Below are 24,067 nucleotides of genomic sequence, written 5' to 3'. Positions count from 1 at the left end.
AATTTTACTTCTATTTCCTCAGTTTAAAAAGCAAAATATCTAGGCATTACTATATAAATACTAATCTAAAATGGGAAAATCATGTTATTAATTAAACTGGAAAGATCAGATTATCATGTCTTAATTTTATATTTTTAGTTAGTACCTATATAATTAATTATATTAATATACATGTATGTATTCCATAAAATTATTTAAATGAAAATAAATAAATAATAAAAATATTATAGGTATTATAGGTAATTTGTTTATAATAACTTTATTGATGAATAAATGGAATTACAATATTATGCACTTCATCAAAAGGCAACAAGTTTTTCAACAATATCGCTTTCTTCCCAACTAATAAGTGGTCCTACCTCAGAACTTTGTAGATCCTAAAGACGTTGACTTGCAAAGATTGTCGAAAAATTATTCTTTTCTAACATAACTACGTCCAATTGCTACAACTTGCGGTTTATTAGAAGTTAAGGTAGCAAAATTTTCAATCATTACTACCAGTCCATCACTTGTTTTCACACAATTATTGGCCTTGTCTAATTTTATGATAAAATGTTTAAATTGCCATCTATTATATTGAGGATTACAAGTGTTTGACAACAATGCTTTTGTTTTAATATTGTCATGTCTACATTCAATTGGACCAACTTCTTTTTGTGAATTGTTTTGTGACATATTCATTTAGAAAAATGATCGTTCCGCATTTCTTAAAACAATTTGTTGTAGGGGTCTGTTTCCTGTTTATACATCTCTTTTTAAAACCTGAATATGATTTTCAAATGGAAATGCTGATATAGTCAAGTGGTCCATGTTTTAATGCATCTTGTGCTAGATGTACTAAAGCATGTACATTATGTGATACAAAATTAATACCATAAATGTTTTTAAAAGTGTCAACAAAATACTTTAGAAGGTCTTGTGCATAATATAAATATTCTTGATTTGATTTATTTGATAATAAAATTCTCATTGCTATAGATAAAACAAGAAAGTGGTTATAAATATCAGGATCTATTATGTTATTTTTAAACAAAACTATTCCAGTGTACAACAAACATTGACGCAACTCTGTAGCTTTCCATCTATTTATATCTTTTAATGGAAGTGTTCTAGAATATTCTGAAGGTTTTCTTTGAAATTCAACAGGAATGTGGTGAGCTAATGAAGTGAGCTTATTATCAAGGACAGCAATTGATTTCGGTGGTAAATTATGTCTATGTTTTACTGAGATCCAGAATGACATAATTTTTTTAACTACACCAATGCAAACTAAATGCATATAATCGTAAGGCACAGACAATATTATATCAAAATCAGGAACTTCAGATAGTACTGTAGTACCATTGTGAAAACTTTCATATTGGTAATTAATAAACCTGTTATGAGTTCGCAGAGGTGCATCTAACTCTGGAAAACATGATGTATTTTGAGCTCGTTCGCCAGAAGTTGTACAGCGGACACAAGAGTATCACCCAGTGTGACCACGACAATTCAATACAAAAGACTTTGCCGGGGCATCACAGATAACAGCATGTAATTTAACTGTAACTTCTTTATTATTATATTTTATTATTGTTTGTTTCATAAATTTTAATTCATCAACAAACTCTTTTAAATAATTATTTGGGTCATTTGGTTTTTTTTTCTCCAAAATATAAACCAATCAAAAATACAACTGGTTTTTTAAAACTTAAGGTGGTTCTAGTCAGTTATATTCTAAGGAATGTTGTATAGGCAATACATTAGACCCTTGCGATATGACTTGTTAGTGTGTGAAAAGTAAAATTACATTAGTGTGTGTGCGTTATATTTTATCGAGCCCGCGACCCGTATCAGTACCCCTATATATATATGTCAAGCCGCGTGGCACGTACCGTGTCATTACGGACTGCTATTTTTAATTTTATCTTATCTAACAAAATAAACTGCAATCAATATAATATACAATGAAGGGTCAATGATCTTTTTATTATTATTTATTGGCGGGTGACACATAACAAGGAAAATGCTTTTGCAAATATGATTTGTTTATAGTTCTTAGATGGGAGACCACTCTGTTTTTCAGTTACGTGTCATCTCTAATAATACATCGAATTACCTATGTTGCCGTGGCTTAGAAAAAAGTTTTATAAAAGCAATAATTAGAATATTATATAATATGCCTTTTGTTCATAATATACAAATTACAAATACAAATTAAATGATAGTTAAATAAATGAAATAATAATTATAAATGTAATAATTTACCAACTAGGAACTATCTTCATTTTCTGATGCAAGTCCATCCCTAATAGGTAAATTTCTATCAAACCGAGAATCAACCATTTCTGGCAATAAACAGTGATAGTAGAAGTTAGTTAATTGTTGTAACATTTTTTCGGACCAAAAATTGTCGTCTCTTTTAATTTTTTCATGCAGCATACCTCGAGGTGTCCAAATACAAAAATAACAAAATTGTCTCTTTGAAATATGAAGTTGACCTTGTACTTGGTAATAAAACGTATCCGTACGTTTCAATCGAAGCTTCCCATTCACAATTTCACAACTTGTAATTTTTTTTCTTGTTATACCTTCTTCAGGAGTTAGATCTTTAGAAGTTATTGGACACTTGATTTCAACCAGTGAATCTCCATCAATCAGACCATCTGGAGAAGCAGCTAAAAACGGCAAATCTTTATCAATAATTAATCCCGACGGTACAATAGTTTTATTTAAAATGCCAGATAATGCACATTTAGCGTTTTCTTCGTTTTGCGTTCCATATTTTGTTGCATTATTTCCATTAAATGAACCGTACAAAATATTCGAAACAGTTTTAGCTCGTGATGTTTTAACTCTAAGTTTGCATATTTTACCGAAATAAGAAGCAGTTAATCTTTTTTTTCTGTGCAGATGCCACTCTGTGCATTCATTTTGTCGCCGTGTATCTAAAATCAAAATTAATATTATGAAATAATTTGGATTCAAAACACAAAAGCCCCCCCGGCACAAAACCATCTGACGAACCGATGTGTAATACAATGAGACGCTTACCTTTGACGGAGGGTTCCTTTTGTCCTGTGGTATCAACCCATGCTCTGTTTTGCGTCTCACCTGCGTTGACCCACGTCTCGTCTAAATAATATATTGACCTGTTCTGTGCTCGATAATGCCTAATTTTAAACAAATATCTTCGGCGCCAAGATATTAGATCTTCTCTTTCTATAAGAGCACTGTTCCGATTTTTTTTTCAGATACTCAAATTGCAAATCTTTCAATATTTTTTGGAAAGACGAACGTTTCAGGTCTGGTAATCGCCCCGTGCACAGATTTCTCTTGCGCAGTGGCACTTTTATAAGATTTCAAAGACAGCGACTCGAGTTCGAACCACGGTATCAGACACTTTTTTTTTGCATTTTTTTCCCACTTTTCACTCAACTTATCTTAGTTTTGTTTGTAGAAACATAATAACTGAGTTATTTCAGTATACAGATAACACATTAATTATCGTTGTCGAAGCGTATGGTGTGTGGAGCTTCTGTGTATATGTATGGACTTAGACCGTATTTCTTTTTTTTTTAGTTATCTCTGCAACGTCTACAGTGAAAGTGGAGCACGTTCTCGACGTATAAGTGTTATATTGAACAGGCGCACCAAGCGAAAAAATAATTGTACGTACGATTAAAACGACATTTTCAGTCGATATAGGTATTAATTTTATTTTTGAAGTGGACTGTCACGGTTGGTTTTTGAAGTTATAGTTACCGTACGTTTGCATTTTATGCCTGTTCTCGCAACCAAAATAGACCAAAATACTCACACTGGCAGTTTCCACGCCGCGCGCGTGACATTACGCGTTATCGAATGCTATTGACTCTTATCGTGCGCGCGGTTGATAATCACAACACGATAATAATAATTGGTTCTTTGAGCGCACAGTCGAGACACGTCGTCAGTCGTTTACCAAGTCGTCTAGGCAGTCACTGCGTGTTACGTGTGATCGCTCGCCGTACACCAACGTTATTATTATTATTATTATTTAAAAATAGTAGTGTGGTGCCGTGTTTTATTTTGCATATTTTGTTTTATATTACCATCCTATTTTACCTTTCCACCTATTGTATTGTTAGCCTTTCGGCAATCAAACAATGCCTAACCGAAAGTCTACTACAGGACATAGTACGGCAAATGCTAAAAGAGTACGCTTAGTACGTAGCAATGAAAATTCTGTTGAACGAAACAATAGACTTTTACAAAATCGTGAAAGAAATAAAAATTTAAGAAATGTTAATGCATTGTTTAATAAAGAATAATCTGCAATGAATTACGATTTTACTATTGATTACAAAAATGATCCGATGGTTACATTAGGTGCAATGTCTATTGTTTGTCAATATTGTTTAGCTTTAAAATGGAAAGATGAATCTAAAGGAATGTGTTGTTCAAATGGTAAAAATAAATTAGTAGAGATTTGTCCCCCTCCTGAACCATTGAATTCTCTCCTTACAGGTGATCATCCTAAACATGGAGAATTCAAACGTAACATACGTTGCTATAATAATGCTTTTCAAATGACATAATTTAAAAGTCGTAAAATAGTTTAAGGTAATTTTATGCCAACTTTTAAAGTACAAGGCCAGGTATATCGTTTGGCTGGCAGTCTACTACCGAATAGATCTGACGAATACAAATTTTTGCAAATATACTTCATTGCCGATCCTGAAACCCAAGTGACAACTCGATGTAACATAGATTCTAGGAAACTGTTAGATAGCTCTTTGATCAGGTCATTACAAGATATGTTGCACTCACATAATATATACATACAATCTTTTAAAACAGCCATTGAAAGTGTCCCTCCAAATGTTGCCGATTACAATATAGTCATACACGCTAGCAGGGTACCAACAGGTGAACATCGAGGACGTTATAATGCGCCATCTACAAGCGAGGTAGCCGTAGTGATATCTGGCCAACAATTTCATAAACGAGATATTGTACTGTGTAGCCGAGACGATAATCTTAAAAAAATATCCGAAATTCACAGGTCTTATGACAGCCTGCAATATCCTCTAATGTTATGTCTTGGTGAAGATGGATATTCTATCGATATTCATCAAATTGACCCTCATACTGGAGTTCCATTACAAAAAACCGTTTCGTGTATGAATTATTATTATATTACTGTTATCGCATTATGGAAAAACAAAACAATTGCAATATGTTACTCAGATATGGTATGTTGTTAAACCAATATTTAGTCGATCAATATTCTAAAATAGAATCAGAACGTTTAGCGTACATACGAAACAATCAGACAACATTACGAGCTGAAAATTATATACATTTTAAAGATGCCTTGAACTCAAATGAGCCGAGTACCGAAATTGGACAATTAGTAATTCTACCATCATCATTTACTGGTGGACCACGATATCTTCACGAAAAGACACAAGACGCAATGACCTATGTAAAAAATTATGGCAAACCTGACCTATTTATCACTGTAACATATAATTCAAACTGGGAAGAGATTAAAACTAATCTTCATCCTAACGCACAGCCGCAAGACAGATATGACATAATCAATAGGGTGTTTCATTTGAAAATACAAAAACTATTGACTCTCATTAATAAAGCTAATATATTTGGTGAACCATGTTGTTTTATGTATACGGTCGAGTGGCAGAAACGTGGCTTACCACACATTCATCTTCTATTATGGCTAAAAAAAAAATAACACCAGACCAAATTGACAATGTGATTTCAGCAGAGTTGCCAAACAAAGAAGATGATCCATTATTTTTCAACTCTGTAGTCAGACACATGATTCATGTGGAGTTTTAAATACAAACTATCCGTGTATGACGGAGGGAAGGTGCTCAAAAAAATTTCCAAAATTATTTCAGAGTCACACATCAAATGGCGATGATGGTTACCTCAAATATCGGAGACTATCACCTAAAGAAGGCGGACAAATTGCTATAATTCGAAATAATGATATTGATAACAGGTGGGTAGTCCCTTACAACCCACTGTTGCTTAAAATATTTGACGCACACATAAACGTGGAACTGTGTAGCTCTGTAAAATCAATAAAATATATTACCAAATATATAAACAAAGGTAGTGATTAAGCTACATTTAGTTTAGACAATCGAAATGAAGTGGAACAATTTCAATCTGGTCAATACATATGTAGTTCTGAAGCGGTTTGGCGTATTTTATCTTTTGATGTACACGAACGAGCGCCTGCTATTATTTACTTGGCAGTTCACTTAGAGAATGGACAAAGGGTTTTTTTTACACAACATAATGTCAATGACATTGTGAACAATCCACGTGATACTACATTGACTGTTTTTTTCAAATTATGTGCTAAAGACGAATTTGCTAAAACCATAACATATGACAAGGTTCCAAATTATTATACTTGGAATCAATCTATCAAAAATTTCCAACGACGAAAACGAGGAACCCCCGTCGAAAATCATCCTGGGGTAAAAAAAACTGATACCCTTGGCAGAGTGTATGTAGTTCATCCGAATAACAGTGAATGTTTTTACTTAAGAATGTTGCTCCACGTGATCAAAGGTCCAATTTCTTTTGCAAGTCTACGAACTGTGCAAGGAGTGACGTACGATACATTTCAAGAAGCATGCAAAGCAATGGGTTTGTTAGAAGATGATTTACAATTAGAAAACACATTATCTGAAGCTACTGTATGTTGTACTTCACCGTCTATAAGATATTTATTTGCCATTTTGATAGTATTTTGCCAAGTAACAGACCCGATAAGGCTTTGGCAAAATCATCGTGCAAGTATGGCTGAAGACGTATTGTTTCGAAAACAAAAAGAATGTCCATCAGATGATATAAATTACGATGAAAATATTTTTAATGAAGCTTTACTTGAGTTGAATAAAGTGGTGCAATTAGTTTCTGGCAAAAATATCACTGATTTTGGATTAATTCTATCGAACAATATAGATCTGAATACCAATACTGAATACTTGCGAGAGACGTCCTACGATAGTGTCCGTCTATTACAGGTCATTCAAAATGAGAGACGTTTAAACTCTGATCAGAAAACGGTTTATGACGCAGTAATGACATCTATTAATAATTACGAAGGCAAAACATTTTTCCTTGATGCCCCTGGAGGTACAGGAAAAACATTTTTAATTAATTTATTGCTCGCCAAAATAAGAACAGACAGAAAAATCGCTCTTGCTGTGGCTTCATCTGGAATTGCAACTACGCTTTTAGAAGGTGGTCGAACTGCGCATAGCACTTTCAAGATCCCGCTAAAAATGTCCTACGATGACACATCAAGTGTCTGTAATATATCCAAACAAAGCAACACTGCTCAATTGATGCGGGATTGTGTATTCATTGTTTGGGACGAAGCATCCATGTCCCACAAAAGCTCGGTTGAGGCATTGGATAGAACCTTGCGGGACTTACGTAATAAAAATACATTAATGGGTGGCTGTACAGTCTTATTTTCTGGAGATTTTCGTCAAATCTTGCCAGTTGTAGTAAGAGGAACGAGAGCTGATAAAGTCAATGCATCATTAAAGAGATCTTACATTTGGTCAGACATAACTAAATTGAAACTGAAAACTAATATGAGAATATTATCATCTGACCAAGGAAATAAAACTTTTGCTGATGCTTTACTCCGTGTTGGTAATGATCAGTCACTGACTAGAAATGGTAAAATTGATCTGTTTGAGCTTTGTTTTTTGATGTCTAATTTGATGGACCTAATTGAAAATGTTTACCCAGATTTACCTAATATTTCGACTAAAACGCCAAGTTAGTTTCAAGAAAGAGCAATATTGTCACCAACTAACGATCAAGTCAATAAAATAAATGACATGATACTGTTAAAATTCAACGCACCAACAAAAGTTTACTATTCCATTGACACTGTTTTAGATGCAGAGGAGGCGATACATTATCCAACTGAATTTTTAAATTCTTTATCACCTTCAGGGACCCCACCACACAAATTAATTCTAAAAATAGGGTCTCTTATAATTTTACTTCGTAACTTAAGTCCACCTAAATTATGCAACGGTACAAGATTACAAATAAAGTCTTTAAAAAACTGTCTGCTTGAGTGTATAATCCTTACTGGCTGCGGAGCTGGGGAAATGGTCTTGGTTCCTAGAATACCAATGATACCAACCAATTTGCCATTCCAGTTCAAACGGCTCCAATTTCCCGTGAATTTAAGCTTTGCAATGCCTATTAATAAGGCACAAGGTCAAACATTAAACGTTGCAGGTTTAGACTTAACCGTCCAGTGTTTTTCCCATGGTCAATTGTACGTAGCTCTGTCACGTGTCACATGCAAACAAAATCTATTTGTGATGGCCCCAGAAGGTGAGACACTTAACGTGGTGTATCCAGAAATCTTTAATGCTTAAGACAAATTGATATAATTAACAAAAAAAATAAAAATCATACATCATACATCATAATGAAACAAATATATTCCACACGTATATATAAAATTATACTAAACAAATTAATAAAATTAAATATCTGATATAATTCATATTAAACTTTTCACATATTCCTAAACATATATAAATGTACTGAAATCTAGCAATAGCAAAGCATTGCCGGGTCAGCTATAATAGTAACCTATTCAAATGTTTTTATACAAAATTAATTTGTTGTTTACTTTATCTATATAACAAATATTAAAGTCAACTTACCATTTAATTTTGTTATTAATAAGTTTTATAAAACACTAAACATAATTAATTGTTACCAGCATGGAATGTATGTTTAAATTATACATTTATATTACCGATTTATTAATTTGCTTATCGAAATTTCTATTTTTGAACGTATTACGTATATGAAAAATAAAAACATGATATATACATAATATTTTTGAACGTTTCGATTAAAACAAATATCTATTTTGAAATCTTAATATACAATTATTGTTACTATTGGTATTTTGTATTTAGGTAGGTACATATAATTTTGATATTTTTCATTATTTGTCCTCATAATAAATTGTATATGCATTCCTAGCTTAACTGCTGTATAGCGTAGCTGTTCCATAATATAAATTGATTTGACATTTATAACTACATATTTTGTTTTAAGTACGTATACCTGTAGTATTGCTGGTTTATTCAATTTTTATTTATTGTTTTAATTAATTTTTACAAGACACGTACGCAGAGAAACGGTAAGTAATTTATAATAATATTTAAGTATTTTTTTTACCTTTAATAATAACCATAATATTTTAATTAATTTTATATTTTGTATTTAGGTGTGTACTGTGTAGTGTGATATATTCTTTGTTTTAAAATATAATTATCATATTTAGAATAATTGTGCTGTTATATTGTGTCCAAACTTCGTAAGTACCTATATTTTCTATTAATTAAAATGTGTGTTTAATATTAATTTGTATTAATTGTAGTAATAATATTAAATACTAAATAATGTTCTATCAATTGACAATTATCAGAGTTTTATATTATGCATTAAAAGTTAAAACCATAGAATAATATAGAGGTGGCGTTCTGTTGTGATGTTGAAGAGCAAACGGACGAGATTTTAAAGTGTACTTTTTTGAAAAATCAAAAATAATGTAGTATACATCTTTTTTATGTAGCGTTGTCATGAATGAAATGTTGACACCCTAGTTCTCCCGGAGTGATAAGAATAAAAAAAAATCTGATATTATGGATTGTTATCAGCTTTTGATTTTGATATTTTAACTAGTGATGGGCGTAATCGATTAATTTAGAGAACCGATTATTAGTCGATAGTTCATCTAAACTACCGACTGATCAATCGAATAATAAATTACAAGAACGATTGGATGCAATTACCAAAAAATAATCGAAAGTATTTGACTACAATCGAATGTTGTAAGAAGCATAGAGTAATATAGAGAGGCCGTTTCGTCAGAACATTGATGCACAAGTAGTGTATAAATTACAGGTTAACCACTTACATAAAATAAAATGTGTGGCTTTGCGCGGCGCGTTGGCTGCTACCTTACTGTGCCAACTTACCAACCACAGCTACTAATGGCCTTAGTCGCCGGGCTCAAGTTCAATAATAATTATTAATATTTTCTAATATATTACATTATTACAATGATGTTTTTTTTAAAATATATATTAATACGTTGGATCTTAAATGTCCATGCACATTTATTTTAAAATATATTATTATTTATCAATTTTTTTTTTCACTGATAGGCACAATCATTAATTCCATCTACGATTTCGACTACTCAAATTTTCTTCTATGCTTCTGAATCATTATTGAATAATTTATATTTGTATTATTATTAAATTTCTGTGAGGGGGCCACTGGTGCAACCCATACAGTAACTTATTATTACTATTTATTATACCTATGTAAATATTTAAAATCGTAATCTAAAATAATTTAAGTAACATAATAATAATATTCTGTAATTGCAGAGTTATTTGTATATTTATATCACAATAAAATTACACAGGCTATTTTATAATACAGCTATACAATTTTTTTATTTACATAGTATTTAAATTTTACAAATATAATAATAATTACTAACATTTATTGGCCCTTAAAAATAGTAAGCTTGTTGTACCATGTTCTGAGTGAAGGTTTTTCGCTGAGCATTTTTAAACTATAGTTGATTTTTAAATTAATGTATGTTGAAGTTATAGATTTTATTAGGAGAGTTACATGATCTGTTAATGGACTTCTGGTTTCGGAGCTATGTGTTTTTAGTGATTTAAATATATTTGAATTGTATAAAAAATAAGCAAGAACTTCAGATTGAATTTTTAATTTGTTAAAAGCTTTATTTAAAAAGTCATGTTGTTTTAAAGTTTTTTCAGTTTGGAAACATATGTTGAGTACATCTTCAGATGGATATATTAAGCCACCTTTATTACCTCCCTTATTTTTTAATGTAATAAGGGAATTTAAAAAACTGTCTCTTTCAACTGAACATAATGAATCTTTGCATATATCACATTTAAGAATATTGGTGAGTTTATGTACTACAAACCCTGATATATAAATTATAATTTCTTTTGTAAAATTAGTAAAAGAAAAATTACTATTACAACCAATATAATCATGATCCATGATGAAAGCATTTATATCTATTAAATTTTCTTCTAGATTCACTGCATCAGAAACACAACCATGAGAACTGTTATTTAAAACATTGACTGGATCGGCACTTGAATAATGAAGAATGTCTATGTCTTCAAGAGGTATACAATTTCCAGTGTTAATATTTTGTACATCATTAGCTCGGATTACTAATTTTCGGTAGGCAGAACGGAATTGTCTAACTGTAGGATTATTATTGTATCCGTCATGGGACCGAATACTGCCAAAAAAAAGTTCAAGATGATCCTGACTTAACTTATATATTTTTATGTGATCCAACTGATTAGTTTCTATTAATGTTGTATATAGTTCTAATATGCTATTTAAGCATATAACAAATCCAATAAACCCTGTTTTACGGTTGGATTGTAGGACAGGTATAAAATCACCATTTTGGTTTTGGATTTTAAGGTCTTTGATGTAGGATGTAATTTTGTTAGTAAATAATTTAATTTCTTCTATATTTTCCTTACACAGTGCTTTTTTAAACCCAATGCAATTAATAGACCTGGAGTTTAATATATCAAAACCAATGTTGAAAATCTCAATAAATTCTATTGTAGCATCTGCATGAAGAAATTCTTCAATTTTTAAATTATTTTTGCAAAATTTCAGTGCGTCCGCAACAGACTGGCTCAAAAGTTGTGTCGCTAACTTTACCTTCATTTTTTGTTTGAAGTAGAATATATGCTGTTTTCTTAGCTTATTCGCTAGATGGCATCCTTCCTCCTCCTGTAAATAGCATAATTTTTGTACATACTCAAAACTAATTATTCTACCTTTGTAATCTAAAAATGTTTTCTTTTCACCAAAAGCATTTCTTATAAGCTTAATAATATGAGCAGGATCAAGCATTGATACAATCTTATTATTACTTTCAGATGCAAAAGAAGTACTTAAAGTATCAATATCATAATTACAACCTAAAAGCTTAGCTGCTGTAATATTGGTCGAGCAACCATCAAATGTTAAGCTTATTATTTTTATTCCAGTGCTTTCTAATACATGCAAAGCGTGTTGTACAAGTTCAAATTTTTGTGAACTTTTTAAACTACTAGATAAAAAGTAGCCAATTGGTAATTTCCAATTTTCGTTTACACTAACTACTAAGAAAACAAAGCACTCCTTAGCCATTTCTAAACTGTCATTGTTAATTTCCGTTCCCATATCTATACGGCCATAATACTGATTCCCATCATATTCTAAGTGTTGCCTTATTGACATTTCATCTATGATTAATGCACAGTAAATTGTATGAGGAGAATGTTTCACTTTCAGTGTTAAAGCTTTCAAGGCTTCCTCAGTAAACCCTGGTTCGGCATTAACATGCCTATACCACTTACTAAGAGTTCGTGGGTGTGGCAAAATAGTGTTAAATTGGCTTCTAACATATTCATATGCTTTAGCAGAACAGAAATGTAAGGACAGTGCAAACTGTCGAATTGTAGGACTATATTTTTTTGGAACTGTTTTGCCCATATTTTTTTTACCCCAATTCGTTATAAGGTCTTTATGCTTACCAAATGATTCCAAAAGAGTGAAACTTATATCCTCATCAATAAGATTTTGTTTTTTAAGATCTTTAATAATTGTTGTCAAATTGGCAATTTTTTTATTTTGACGTCGAACAACTTGTTGAAGACTTTTCAGCTTTTTGTTTTTTATGATGATATCACTTGACAGTTTTCGAATACCATGTTTCAAAAAAATTCTACGCGGTGTATCATCTTTACACACCTCACTGGCGGCAATGAATGAGGTTTCTATTGTTTCTATATCTTTTGTCATTGGTATATCTAAACTAGTTTTACAGGAAATATTTTATGTTGTAGGTTCATTTAAAGGGGACACTCCTTCGAATTTCAAATTACTTCCAGAAATCTAAAGTTTACAATTTAAATGAAAGAAAGAACTATTAATATAAAATAACCATTACAACATGTAACAGTTAACAGTATGGAACTATAAAATATGTTTATCAATAATAAACAACACATAGTACCATTCAAAAAGTACTGACCTTAACTAATTTTCTGTTAAAACTTAAAGTATTTTTTGTTTGGGAGGTGCCAATTAAATTGCTCACAGAATCAGTGTCTACATTTAGAGTAGCAGTGTGTAACATTTCTGGGTAGATTTGTTTCGCCTAAAATAATTTATATTATATAAAAATATTAAATCTTATTGGTTAGGTTAATTTAATTGTAATTATATACTTACATTCTTTATTCTATCGACAATTATAGATGGAACAGCATGTTTTTGTAATAATTTTCTACTTTTATGTAAAATAAAGCATGACTTATCAAAATGTAACGAACACACCAAATTTGTCTTAATGACATTATTCGGGTTTATAGCATTCTCTTGTAAAAAATTATTCCATTTCACTTTCATGTACTCTTTCGCAGGAAATCTGAAATAAACATGAATTTTTATTAAAGGCTTTTATCAATTTTTAAAGAAATAATATTAAAACAAAACTGTAAGTCCTTAGGTTTAAAAAGTATACCTGTGAAAAGAAATGTTGGCAGCTTTAGATGTTTGATTATCTGATCTCCCACAAATCATACAGCTTGGCATTTTAAAAAATAAATTTAAAAAAATGAACAAAGTAGAAAATATAGCTATAGTATTTATACTTTTTAAGGTATAGTTTTGATATTTTCGATATTTTAATTTGTCAATACCACGATTCGCCAATGTCTTATTTTATTGTTTTATCAACCTATGGCAGGGTATTGAAATATGTATATATTACCTATTATAAGAATCAGCGATTAAAATCGGTAATTAATAATTGCCTAATTACCATTACAATTATATCAGTTGACAGTCTGTAATCACAAGACACAAAAACGTATTATCAACTCTATGGTATTATCACAACCATACAATATATTGTACTATACGTTTTACAATATTTTTTTTATATGAAGTGGTAAATCTGCATTTTATACACCAACTACGCTTCAATTAATTTTATAAGCGAGATATGGAACGGCCTCTCTATATTAATCTATGGTAAGAAGCTACCGACTGACAATTCGATAATTCATACTACCGACTGATAATTCGATAATTAAACTATCGACTGACAATTTTATAATTCATACTACCGACTGATAATTCGATAATCGACTGACAATTTGATAATATACCTAACATTGATAACATTGATAATTGGTATTATTGTGTATAGCTTTAAACATGCGTTGTTAAAGTGAATTTTAATTTTAAATAATTAGTTTGACAACAAGTAAATTTGAGTTTAAACAATAACTTACGTAGATATAATTATTAATTAATAAAGCACTTATGGAAATTTATAAAAATTTATAAAATGATTAATATTATTCAACATTCATATTTTTATTTAGAAAAATTAGTTTGTCTAAATTGTCTGGCAACAAACGATTTCTTCTTTCACTCATTATTTGACCAGTTTTTGAAAAAATTCTTTCGGATGGTACCGATGTTGCAGGGATTGTTGCATATTTCAACGCAACATCACTAAGAGGACTTAAAACATCCCTATGATGCTGCCAATACTGGATCAAATTACAGCTGAGATTCTGGTATGGCATTCCTAAATATTGCTTCACCAAGATGATAGCATTGCTCCTATTAGTTGTTTGACTCTGAATCGAATTAACTTTTTCAGTTAGGAAACTCCAAAGACTTTCATCAGATTCAGACTCATTTACATTTCATCAAGAACTTAAATAAATTTAAAATTTATTTTAATTAAAATATATTCGGTAATTAATTTTTACTTTTTTGGAGAAATTTATTAATTGGTTATTCATATAGTTTTTACCAGTTGTTTGATTTTGGACTAAACCAGCAATTTCTGAAATGATTGAAGCTTCAGCATCATTAGCATTTTGTTGATTTGTGAAACATGCCTTTTTACACCTGGGATCTAGGAATGCTGCATTAGCATAGTAAGGTATTGGCAATAATTTTTTAACTGACTGAAAACGATTTCCCACATTGTTCAATAATTGCTCCCGAAGAAACTTCCCTTGATTTGTTCTTGGGTTTTTTTTTGATAATGTGTTCTGTAATCCTAAATGTAAACATCAATATTGAAATGGAAAATATAAAAAAATAAAAAAAAAATATTGTATTGTTAATGTCTAATACATTTTAAATAATTGTTAAAAAGTATAGGTTTTAATTTCATATTATAAAATTATAATAAATTATATTAATTATGATATTCTGTTTTAGAAAATTTAAATAAAATATGTACCTCGTACTAATGGTATTACTTTGGAAATAGTTGGAGCCTTTTCATACGATAGTTCTACAGTCATTTTATTAAATGGTTGCAATAAAGGAATTATATCTTCTACAACATCCCATTGACTTGGAGTTAGATTCGATTGCCCATCTCTTAATGACATTAGGACTATGGTTACATGTTCTTTCAATTTAAATAATCTTTCTAACATAACTAATGTACTGCTCCATCTAGTCCTGACATCTTGTTTCAATTTCAGAGTGTTTGTCATCCCTAGTTGTTTCTGCTTTTCAACAAGATGTCTATTTCCAACTTCACTTCTTTTAAAAATACCTACTATACTTCTGCATTTTTTTAAAAGAAACTTAATCTGGTCTGCATCATTATCTTCAAAAGAAACTTGATCATCATAATCAATATCAGTCATCAATGCTTGACTTACTATTAAATTTAGCTTATGAGCTGTACATGGTACATGAGGTAAATTCATTAATCTTACAGCTGCTTTAATATTACTACCACCATCCGTAACTATAGCAGCTATCTTACTTTGTATGTCCCATTTATTAAATTCAGTCAACAATATTTCTGCCAAATTTTCCCCTATATGATTGTTCAAAAGTTTTTTTGTGCACAAAACTACAGTATTAAGACTATTACTTTGAACAAAATGTGCAGTCATAGTAATAAAGGAGTCAGTATTGATAGATGTCAGTTGTAATAGATACATATTTTGATTGAGCCAATAAAGAATGTACTTAAGTACGTGTTTCTTCATATAAATTTGGAATCATACTACGAGTTAAGGTACGTCTATTTGGGATCTTGTACCTAATAATTTAATTAAATTGAAAAAATTACCTATAGTTTTATAAAATAAAATTTTGATTTAAGAATTAAATAATCAATACCTAGAATCCAACAACTGTACTAAATTTCTAAATCCAGTGTTTTCTACTATAGACACAGGTTGTAAATCCTCAGCAATCATCTTTACTATGGCTGTAGTAAAATGTTGCACCTGTTGATCTGAGGGTGCTCCAAATCTAATGATTCGTTATAAAGAGTAACTTAACACATTTAAAGTTAATGGAAACTCATATTACAAATTATAAGAAATAAATTAAATTAGTATTTTTGTATAAGAAGTCTACAACATTACATTAATTTATTTAATTATTCATAAAAACCAATAACTAATTATTTTTTAATTGTTTGTGTAGATAAATATGTTGTAACTTGTAAACTAATTGAATAAAATAATAATATACAATATTATACATATTAATGTACATAAATATTACCTATTTGATAATGTTAATTGTTTCTGTCGTTTAGATGGCAGTTCACTCTGAGACAATCTTTTAGATGTGACGATTGTTTCATTTGTTACAATTCTTTGATCACTAACCGATACAGATTGTACAGATTGCCCACTTAACTCAGTTGTGACTGTAATATTTTATAAAAAATAAACATGTTTTGCTGCACAATATTTTTGTGGTTTTTAAAAAAATTGGACATTTAAAATTGAAGTGCAAGTTGTACATATTAAAGTTATACCTGATACATTGTTATTAGGCAGTTCATCTGTAGCTCTTTGATGCGTTTGATGTACTGAAAAGATTCCATCACGTTCCAATATTGTCATATAATCACGTTTTAGGTGATCAATAAGATTAGATGTACTACTCATAGGCGCCGACTTTTAGATATTAGCGCGGGGGCAAATTCTTCTGTTAATCGGAAAAAAAATTCTATAGTTTGCTGATCGGGAGGGGTAATTATCTGATTGTTCCGTAATTCTTTTTTAATATTCCTATAGGGTACAAAATAAAATATTATGCATGTATATTATTTAAATTTTCTTTATTGGTTTTATTTCTTTTAAATTATTTACATGAAAATATAGAAAATATAATTTTTTATTATACAATACGTTATATTATAATACATATAATTATTTTAATGCGAAAGTATTTTTTCTTGTTGAACACTTATTTATAAAATTATTTCCTATTTTGCTATAGTCCAAAGATTCTACAATTGTTTTGTGGCAATTGAGAACCGCCAAATCATTCAAACGTTTTTATGTCATAGTACTTCTCATATAATTTTTCAATCTTCTTAACATAGAAAAAGATCTTTCAGTAGTACACGTTGTGACTGGTACTGTCAATATCAATTGTATGCATTTTCTTAGCTCGGTTAAATGAATGACCAAGTGTGGTTTATCTTTAGCAATATTTAAAACATCTGAAAATGATGATACATTTAAGCCTTGGCCTCTAATTATATCATGAAACATATCTCTGTGCAATTTTAGTTTATCAATATTTAAATCATCTTTATAAAATTCGCAAATTAATTGTGGTGATATACTTGGATCAATAAAAAACATTTCAACGTCACTTAAAAACATTCGAACTTCAGAATTAAATCTTAATTGTAAACCAGATAGTATATGATCAATAATTTTTTTATATATTTTATTATATTTACTTTCAGGTGTAAATAAAAAGGACTGGGATGTACTGTCATCATATTTAAGAGGCATTTTTTGTTTTCTAGATTCTTTTGGTAGATCTAGTTTTAAATCTGACCATTCGTTTTTTGTAGATTTCCATAAAATATTGAATGTATCTCTCATACTTGAAATAGTATCTTCCAAAGTGTTCAAAATTTGTACGGAAAGTTTAAAGTATAAAGATTTACTTTGCAATATTGTATTTGTTGTTTCCATATGTTTAAAAATACTAATTACTATTTTAAGCATTATGTAAGTATCTGAAGATTTTAATTGTTTTAAAAATCCTTTTGCTTTACATCCTGCATCGTTCTTTTCAGTTTTTGAAAAATCCGATAAAAATGTCAATACTTCATTATAGTTATCCATAACAGATAATAAACTAGAATATCGTAACGTCCACCTAGTTGGACAAAACGGTCTTAGAGCAGTCACGTTCTCTTCTGTTTGTAACATTTTAAACCAAGATAGCCTCTTGAGTGATTGTTTGATAAATGTAATTAATTCTCTTATAAAATTTAGTATATCTCTAGCTTTTTCTACATTTCGCATACTATCTTGGGTAACAAGATTTAAAGAATGAGCTTGACAGTGAACAAACAATGCTCTAGGTTCAATTTCTTTAGTTCTAGCTTGTAATCCTTTGTGAATTCCAGAAACATTGCTAGCACCATCAAAACATTGTCCTCTAACATTATGAATATTCAACTCTAATCTACATAGAATATCTTTTAAAATATTGAAAAGAGTATTAGAATCAGTTTTAGGTGTTTCATAAAATCCTATAAAATATTCTTCAATTTCAAATGATTCTTTGTCCACTGTTCTTAAACAAAATGAAATTTGTTCTTTTACTGTAATATCACTAGTTTCGTCTAATAAAATAGTATAAAATGTATTTTCTTTAATTTTTTTAATAATGTTTCTAATGACTTCTCTTGAAAGTATACTAAGAATTTCATTTGTTATATCGTGGGAAACCCATTTATAAGTAGTTCTACCTAACCAGTTTTTTAATTCAGTCGAATCTTCCGGTCGAAGTTTTAATAACTGATTGAAATTTGCAGATTCATCAGTATGCCCTCTTATTGCTACGCCTTGTTTTGCCAAAAACACTATTGAAGATAATATTTTATCAAAAGCAAATCTTGATTCTTCCATAGATTTTTTATGACTATCCGAAATTTGAGCATATACATTAGCATTTGTTTTAATAAAAGAACTTTTAACAATATTTGTTTTGTGCAATTCTGAACGTTCATGCATATTAAACCTTTCCACCGCTTTTTTCCAATTATTAAAGCCCTCCAAGATAAATACAGAAACATTATTATTGCTATTACTACTCAGTCTACTCATAGATTTACATAATTTGCAAAAAGCTTTATCATTAATTTGATCATGTTCTAACCAGTCATATTTGTTTAACCAAGATGTTAAAAATGTTCTTTTTTTTGTTTTGAAAAATCTAATGTAGTCGATGTAGATAAATTATTTTCAGAATTAATTTGATTATCATAATTTTCATTAACGCTTGAAGTTGAACTACTATTAGAATTAATTTGGTGGTTAATTAAGTTTGAGTCAAGTTCGATATTTTTTTTTTTGTATATATTTCCACATAGACATAATTGTTATTTGTTGAAGAATTACTTTTATTATTATTTGTAATGCCCTACAAAAGTTTTAAAAAATTAAATATTAAAATTTATTTTAAAATCTGATTTTGCCATAACTATTTTTAACAAAAACTAGATAGGTGCGTACGTAAAAATGTGGAAAAACGGCGTAGGCGCTAAATTGCATTTGTTCCAATATGATTTATAATATAAAAACTTACCTTAATGGCTTATTGTTATAATCTTCGAATAGTACACTTCGTAGGAACAGTAATAACTAACAATAATAAAATAATTGAATAGGTATTGGTATTAATACTGTAGAATAATCAGTACAAAAAAGGAAATACTATGGATCACTAGTTAAGTTAACACGTAATACGTATATCACCGCAGTCTATTTTCCGTTGCGTTACTGTGTCGCCACAATGGAGATACTAGTCGACTAACGAGTAGGTAACGACTACGTGTCGACTAGTTGGTGCATAGATACATGTATATCATTCTAAAAACTATAAATATATTTGCTTATAATTTATAAAATGCCTATACAATATTATCATGCATGTTTTTATTTTTATATAGTATTAATGGTATACTATAAAAGTAATAAAATCAGCTCTGTCTCTACATTTCGGGAATAATTGAAATTACAGATGTATTTTTAGACCAAACATAAAACCAAATAGTAGTGAGCGATCTATAGTATTTTAGTATTTATAATTATTATCGATGATCATATTTAGGTTTTATATAAATATACAATCGTCGATGTTCATGTTCTAATGAATATTTTCATGTCATAATCTGGTATTTTAACCAAATAATTATTATTATACACAACGGGGGCGAAATAATACTTTTACCCCCGTTAAATCAATGCACGGGGGCGATCGCCCCCTTTCCCCCCGTGGAATCGGCGCCTATGGTACTACTGCCTCTTTTGTAACTTTTTTTGCATTCTCTACAAGTTGCCGAATCAATAGCGTTTGGATTTTTTCTAAAATAATCCCACACAAAAGAACAGTTTTTTTTATGAAACATCTTACAATTTTTTTAATCGAAATTATTTCATATCGAATAATTCGATAGTCCCCAATCGGTTGCGCCCATCACTAATTTTAACACTGTCAACTAGTGGTATATTAATGTGACCATAATTTATAGATTTATTATGTACCCACTACCCAATACCCAACTTACTCAGAGTAATTCATAGTATAGTAGGTATATATAATTTAAAGTACCCACGAATAATATTTTTAAATTACAATAATATAGCTAAAATTGTTATTTTTGGTTATTAATTTAGTAATTTGATCCAAATTTGAACTTAAAATAACTTTAAAAAAAACTGTGCTTACATATTTTTAGATTTTTTAGTTACAGAATAAACTACTTGCCATGTTTTGTGAAACCTTGTTTTAATTTTTCAATTCTTAGCTATAAAAGTTAAACAATTTTTAAATTTTTAACTCCAAAGAATTTATACATTTTCAATTCAATACTTTTTGTCGAAATTTGAACTTAGATACTTATAAAAAAAAATCATGCAATGTATTTTTAATATTTTTCAATTGGTAGGTATTGTAAAAATATATCGGGGACCTTGTGTTATATTTTCAAGTTTTATGATCCAACGAATGAAGTTTTATTGACATTTACACAAAAACAACTAAAAAATAAAGGAAAACTTAAAATGTGAGTAAACCGCACAAAACAGATCAAAATATTTTGAAAATTTGGTGTGAATAAAATAGAATAAATAATATAAACACTTAGCGAATAGTGCATTCGTTTCAGAGTTTCACCAAAACTCAAAACTATATTTTTCGACTGCGCTTTTTAACACTATATGGAATTTTTTAACTTGTAATGTACACACCTTATATTGCTCCAACCATCTAACTGAACTGCATAAACTTTAGCTTCTAAAATATTTTCATAGACTTTGTTATAAGTTCTTAAATATTCTTTTTCCAATAGGGTAGTTGATATTGTTTTTCTTGATGGTGGATTATATGTGGGTCTAAGTGTTTTAAAAAATTTTAACCAGTTCTGATTTTCCACAATTGAAAATGGTGTAGCAGATGTAAACATGGCTCTTGATAATAATTCATCCAAATAGTCCTACAGTTAATAAATTATAAATGATAGATTTATACATTAATTAAAATTGTTAAAAAATATCTACATTATTAAGTTTTCCAGAATATGAACCTACTTAACATTTTTTAATTTCTTACATAGAAAATACTATAAAAATTGTATTAAACTATATTTCAATTATATAATTTACTTTCCCAATAAATATGCAAATGTATTAACTATAAGCCCCATCTTGGCCTTATACTGTATTCTATTATTATATAGCTTAAAACTAAAATAGTTATGTTACCTTTTCTCCTCCTTTCATTGTATCTACAAATTTCAGTAAACTCTGATTTTTAAGGGTAATCTGAGGATTTTCAATAGAACTCTGATTTGTATCAGTTATCTGAATAACAGTTTCAGTATTTGGCACAATTTCCAATGAATTTTGATTAAATGCATTTATATTTTCTAGAAAATTAAAATAAAAATAAAAAAATTATTTAAAATATAATATTAAGAACTTTGATTATAGGTAATAATTTAATTTATAAATATTAAAAATAAACATTTAGGTACTTACATATTAAGTACCTACATACATTTTTCTGTAAATTTATATTTTATATTATGTGAATTTTGGATATGAATATTATCAATTCACAAAAGTATAATGAAATAATGATTATTATAGGTAATTATGACAACAGAAAATTTTAAATCTTATAGTAATAATTAAATAAACTTACTATGGTTAAACTTTGATTTCTTAGGCGACAATAAAGATTTTGAAATACACTGTGGAACTTCTTTACACTCGTTTTTAATGTGCACTGTCATTCTTGTTACATTTTCTTTATAATTTTTATTACAATATCTGCATGCATATCTTTCATTTCCTTCAATTTCTATTTTTGTAAAATGTGCGATGTCTAGTCGTACATAGACTTCAGGCAAAGTTGCATCTTTATTCTTTAATATTTTTAAACTGGTTTCACAGTATTGTTTTTTTGACATTCCACCACAAAAAGATCTGGTAATTGCTCCGATAAGTGCATTTGAATAATCACATACAATTTCGGTAGGTGATGGGGCTCCAGATCGAAGCCATTGACTTAGCCAAAAAGTAATTGTTGGTGTGTCTTGTGATTCAGATAGCATTTGGCTTATGGGGAGTTGTAGCGTTCCATTATGAAGCACTGCAACATATAAAAAAATATGTGCTGACTTCAATGCTTGGCTTGTTCTGAAAATTTTTTTTACTACACTTCCAGTGGCGTCTATACACAATCGGGAATTTTTATTATGACTTTTACATGCATCTTTATATACTACCATCTGTGTCGGAGTCCAGTAATGCACTATAAAAGGGTCAGCGCTAATTAAATGTATAGAACCAGCAAATGGTGTAGTGTGTTTGAGTTCGACAAGTGAAATAATTGGATGCTTGATGCTAATACCAAGTTTTGAATCCCTGTATGTTTGCTTAGCTTTTCGTAACACTTCTGTTTTATAAATATTCGGAGGCATTTTATCTCCAAACTCCATTTTTTTATCTGCTTCTTCTCTTTGCCATAAGTAGCAATATTGATTTTGTAGCTCTTTTCCTATTTGCTCTCTTTTGTCCCCATTTAATTGACGTATACATGAACCACTATGAGTTGTATTTCTTGTATCAAGAGTAAAAATTTTTAATTGTAAGGATTCGCCTTCAATTGGTTGTTTTTGGGAAAATGCATAAAAGGCTGCTACACAGGACTTATCTTTGCATTTCGCAAATAATTTCAAAAAATTAACTGCAGAAGATGAAAATACCTTACACCTTTTAAATACAAAGCAGCAAGGTAATTTGAATTTCTTTTGAAATTCATCAAAAATAATATTAGTCCAAGCACCTGGTTTTAAGACTATGTATTCTCTATTGTGTTTACCATATATTACTGAAACTGGTTTCATCTTACAATAAGTGTCATATGGTATATCTAAATCAAAAACAGTTTTACTTGTCATATTTTGTGCGTATTTTGGTTCATAATTATCACATTCACTTTCCTCGCCATTTTCCGATTTTCTGTCGCTATCATCATCTGACTCAATTTTAGTAATTCCATTTGAGTCCATGTTAAAATCGATGCTGTCTTGATCTTGGTAAAATAAATGTTTGTCTTTTGTCTCAGAATCAATGTTAAATTTTGCTTTTAAATTTGTTAAAATATTGTGGCGATTCTGAGTAACCATAAGATATAAACTGGATGGTTTGACAACATTCTTAAAATATGTGGCTACTTCAGACCAAATAATACTGTTATACTGTAGTAGATCATCATTAAAAATAGAGACTCCATACGTTTCCAATTTTGACTGTAGCTCAAATGGGCAAATCAGTGCTTTTTTACCAGCTTTCCGCTATTAGTAGAAAATACATAAATATTTATA

The 24,067-nt window shown here is 29.6% G+C and overlaps 4 protein-coding genes across 4 annotated transcripts; 1 reads left to right on the top strand and 3 right to left on the bottom strand.

Moving 5' to 3' along the window:
• Positions 1-2,250: 2,250 nt before the first annotated feature.
• Positions 2,251-4,157, bottom strand: LOC132926007 (uncharacterized). The gene is made up of 3 exons (XM_060990359.1): positions 4,137-4,157; positions 3,034-3,136; positions 2,251-2,927 (listed from the first exon to the last, which is right to left on the bottom strand). Exons 1-3 carry the CDS (start codon positions 4,155-4,157, stop codon positions 2,251-2,253), a joined length of 801 nt encoding a protein of 266 aa, XP_060846342.1.
• Positions 4,158-4,298: 141 nt separating this feature from the next.
• LOC132926006 (uncharacterized) lies at positions 4,299-8,417 on the top strand. The gene is made up of 5 exons (XM_060990358.1): positions 4,299-4,518; positions 4,609-5,142; positions 5,241-5,630; positions 6,133-7,800; positions 7,924-8,417. Exons 1-5 carry the CDS (start codon positions 4,299-4,301, stop codon positions 8,415-8,417), a joined length of 3,306 nt encoding a protein of 1,101 aa, XP_060846341.1.
• A 6,431-nt stretch (positions 8,418-14,848) lies between these two features.
• LOC132926005 (zinc finger BED domain-containing protein 4-like) lies at positions 14,849-16,076 on the bottom strand. Its single transcript, XM_060990356.1, has 3 exons — positions 15,404-16,076; positions 14,966-15,217; positions 14,849-14,865 (listed from the first exon to the last, which is right to left on the bottom strand). The coding sequence occupies exons 1-3, from the start codon at positions 16,074-16,076 to the stop codon at positions 14,849-14,851; spliced, it is 942 nt and encodes a 313-aa protein (XP_060846339.1).
• A 1,407-nt stretch (positions 16,077-17,483) lies between these two features.
• Positions 17,484-21,880, bottom strand: LOC132926004 (zinc finger MYM-type protein 1-like). The gene is made up of 5 exons (XM_060990355.1): positions 21,869-21,880; positions 21,426-21,670; positions 18,872-19,389; positions 18,152-18,796; positions 17,484-18,058 (listed from the first exon to the last, which is right to left on the bottom strand). The coding sequence occupies exons 1-5, from the start codon at positions 21,878-21,880 to the stop codon at positions 17,484-17,486; spliced, it is 1,995 nt and encodes a 664-aa protein (XP_060846338.1).
• Between the last annotated feature and the right edge of the window lie 2,187 nt (positions 21,881-24,067).

The sequence above is a fragment of the Rhopalosiphum padi genome, chromosome 3 (genome assembly GCF_020882245.1).
Source record: "Rhopalosiphum padi isolate XX-2018 chromosome 3, ASM2088224v1, whole genome shotgun sequence".
In the NCBI taxonomy this organism is placed as follows: domain Eukaryota; kingdom Metazoa; phylum Arthropoda; class Insecta; order Hemiptera; family Aphididae; genus Rhopalosiphum; species Rhopalosiphum padi.
Note: the sequence above shows the minus strand (reverse complement) of the source record. Positions and strands in the feature narration are given on the sequence as shown.

Bases quoted from the DNA above. Each gene is read 5' to 3' on its own strand.
- LOC132926007 (XM_060990359.1), bottom strand. From the start codon at position 4,157: ATGTCCTGTAGTAGACTTTCG. The intron at 3,137-4,136 runs GTTAGGCATTGT...TATCGAGCACAG, and splicing joins TGTCCTGTAGTAGACTTTCG to AACAGGTCAATATATTATTT. The intron at 2,928-3,033 runs GTAAGCGTCTCA...TTTTGATTTTAG, and splicing joins AAAGGAACCCTCCGTCAAAG to ATACACGGCGACAAAATGAA.
- LOC132926006 (XM_060990358.1), top strand. From the start codon at position 4,299: ATGAATTACGATTTTACTATTGATTACAAAAATGATCCGATGGTTACA. The intron at 5,143-5,240 runs GTATGAATTATT...ACCAATATTTAG, and splicing joins ATTACAAAAAACCGTTTCGT to TCGATCAATATTCTAAAATA. The intron at 5,631-6,132 runs GTGAACCATGTT...CATTTAGTTTAG, and splicing joins TAATAAAGCTAATATATTTG to ACAATCGAAATGAAGTGGAA.
- LOC132926005 (XM_060990356.1), bottom strand. From the start codon at position 16,076: ATGACTGCACATTTTGTTCAAAGTAATAGTCTTAATACTGTAGTTTTG. The intron at 15,218-15,403 runs GTACATATTTTA...GTTTACATTTAG, and splicing joins AGTAATACCATTAGTACGAG to GATTACAGAACACATTATCA.
- LOC132926004 (XM_060990355.1), bottom strand. The intron at 19,390-21,425 runs GTGTGTACATTA...CGACTACATTAG, and splicing joins GATGGTTGGAGCAATATAAG to ATTTTTCAAAACAAAAAAAA. The intron at 18,059-18,151 runs GTATTTTTAAAC...ACACTTTGGAAG, and splicing joins AATGCTTAAAATAGTAATTA to ATACTATTTCAAGTATGAGA.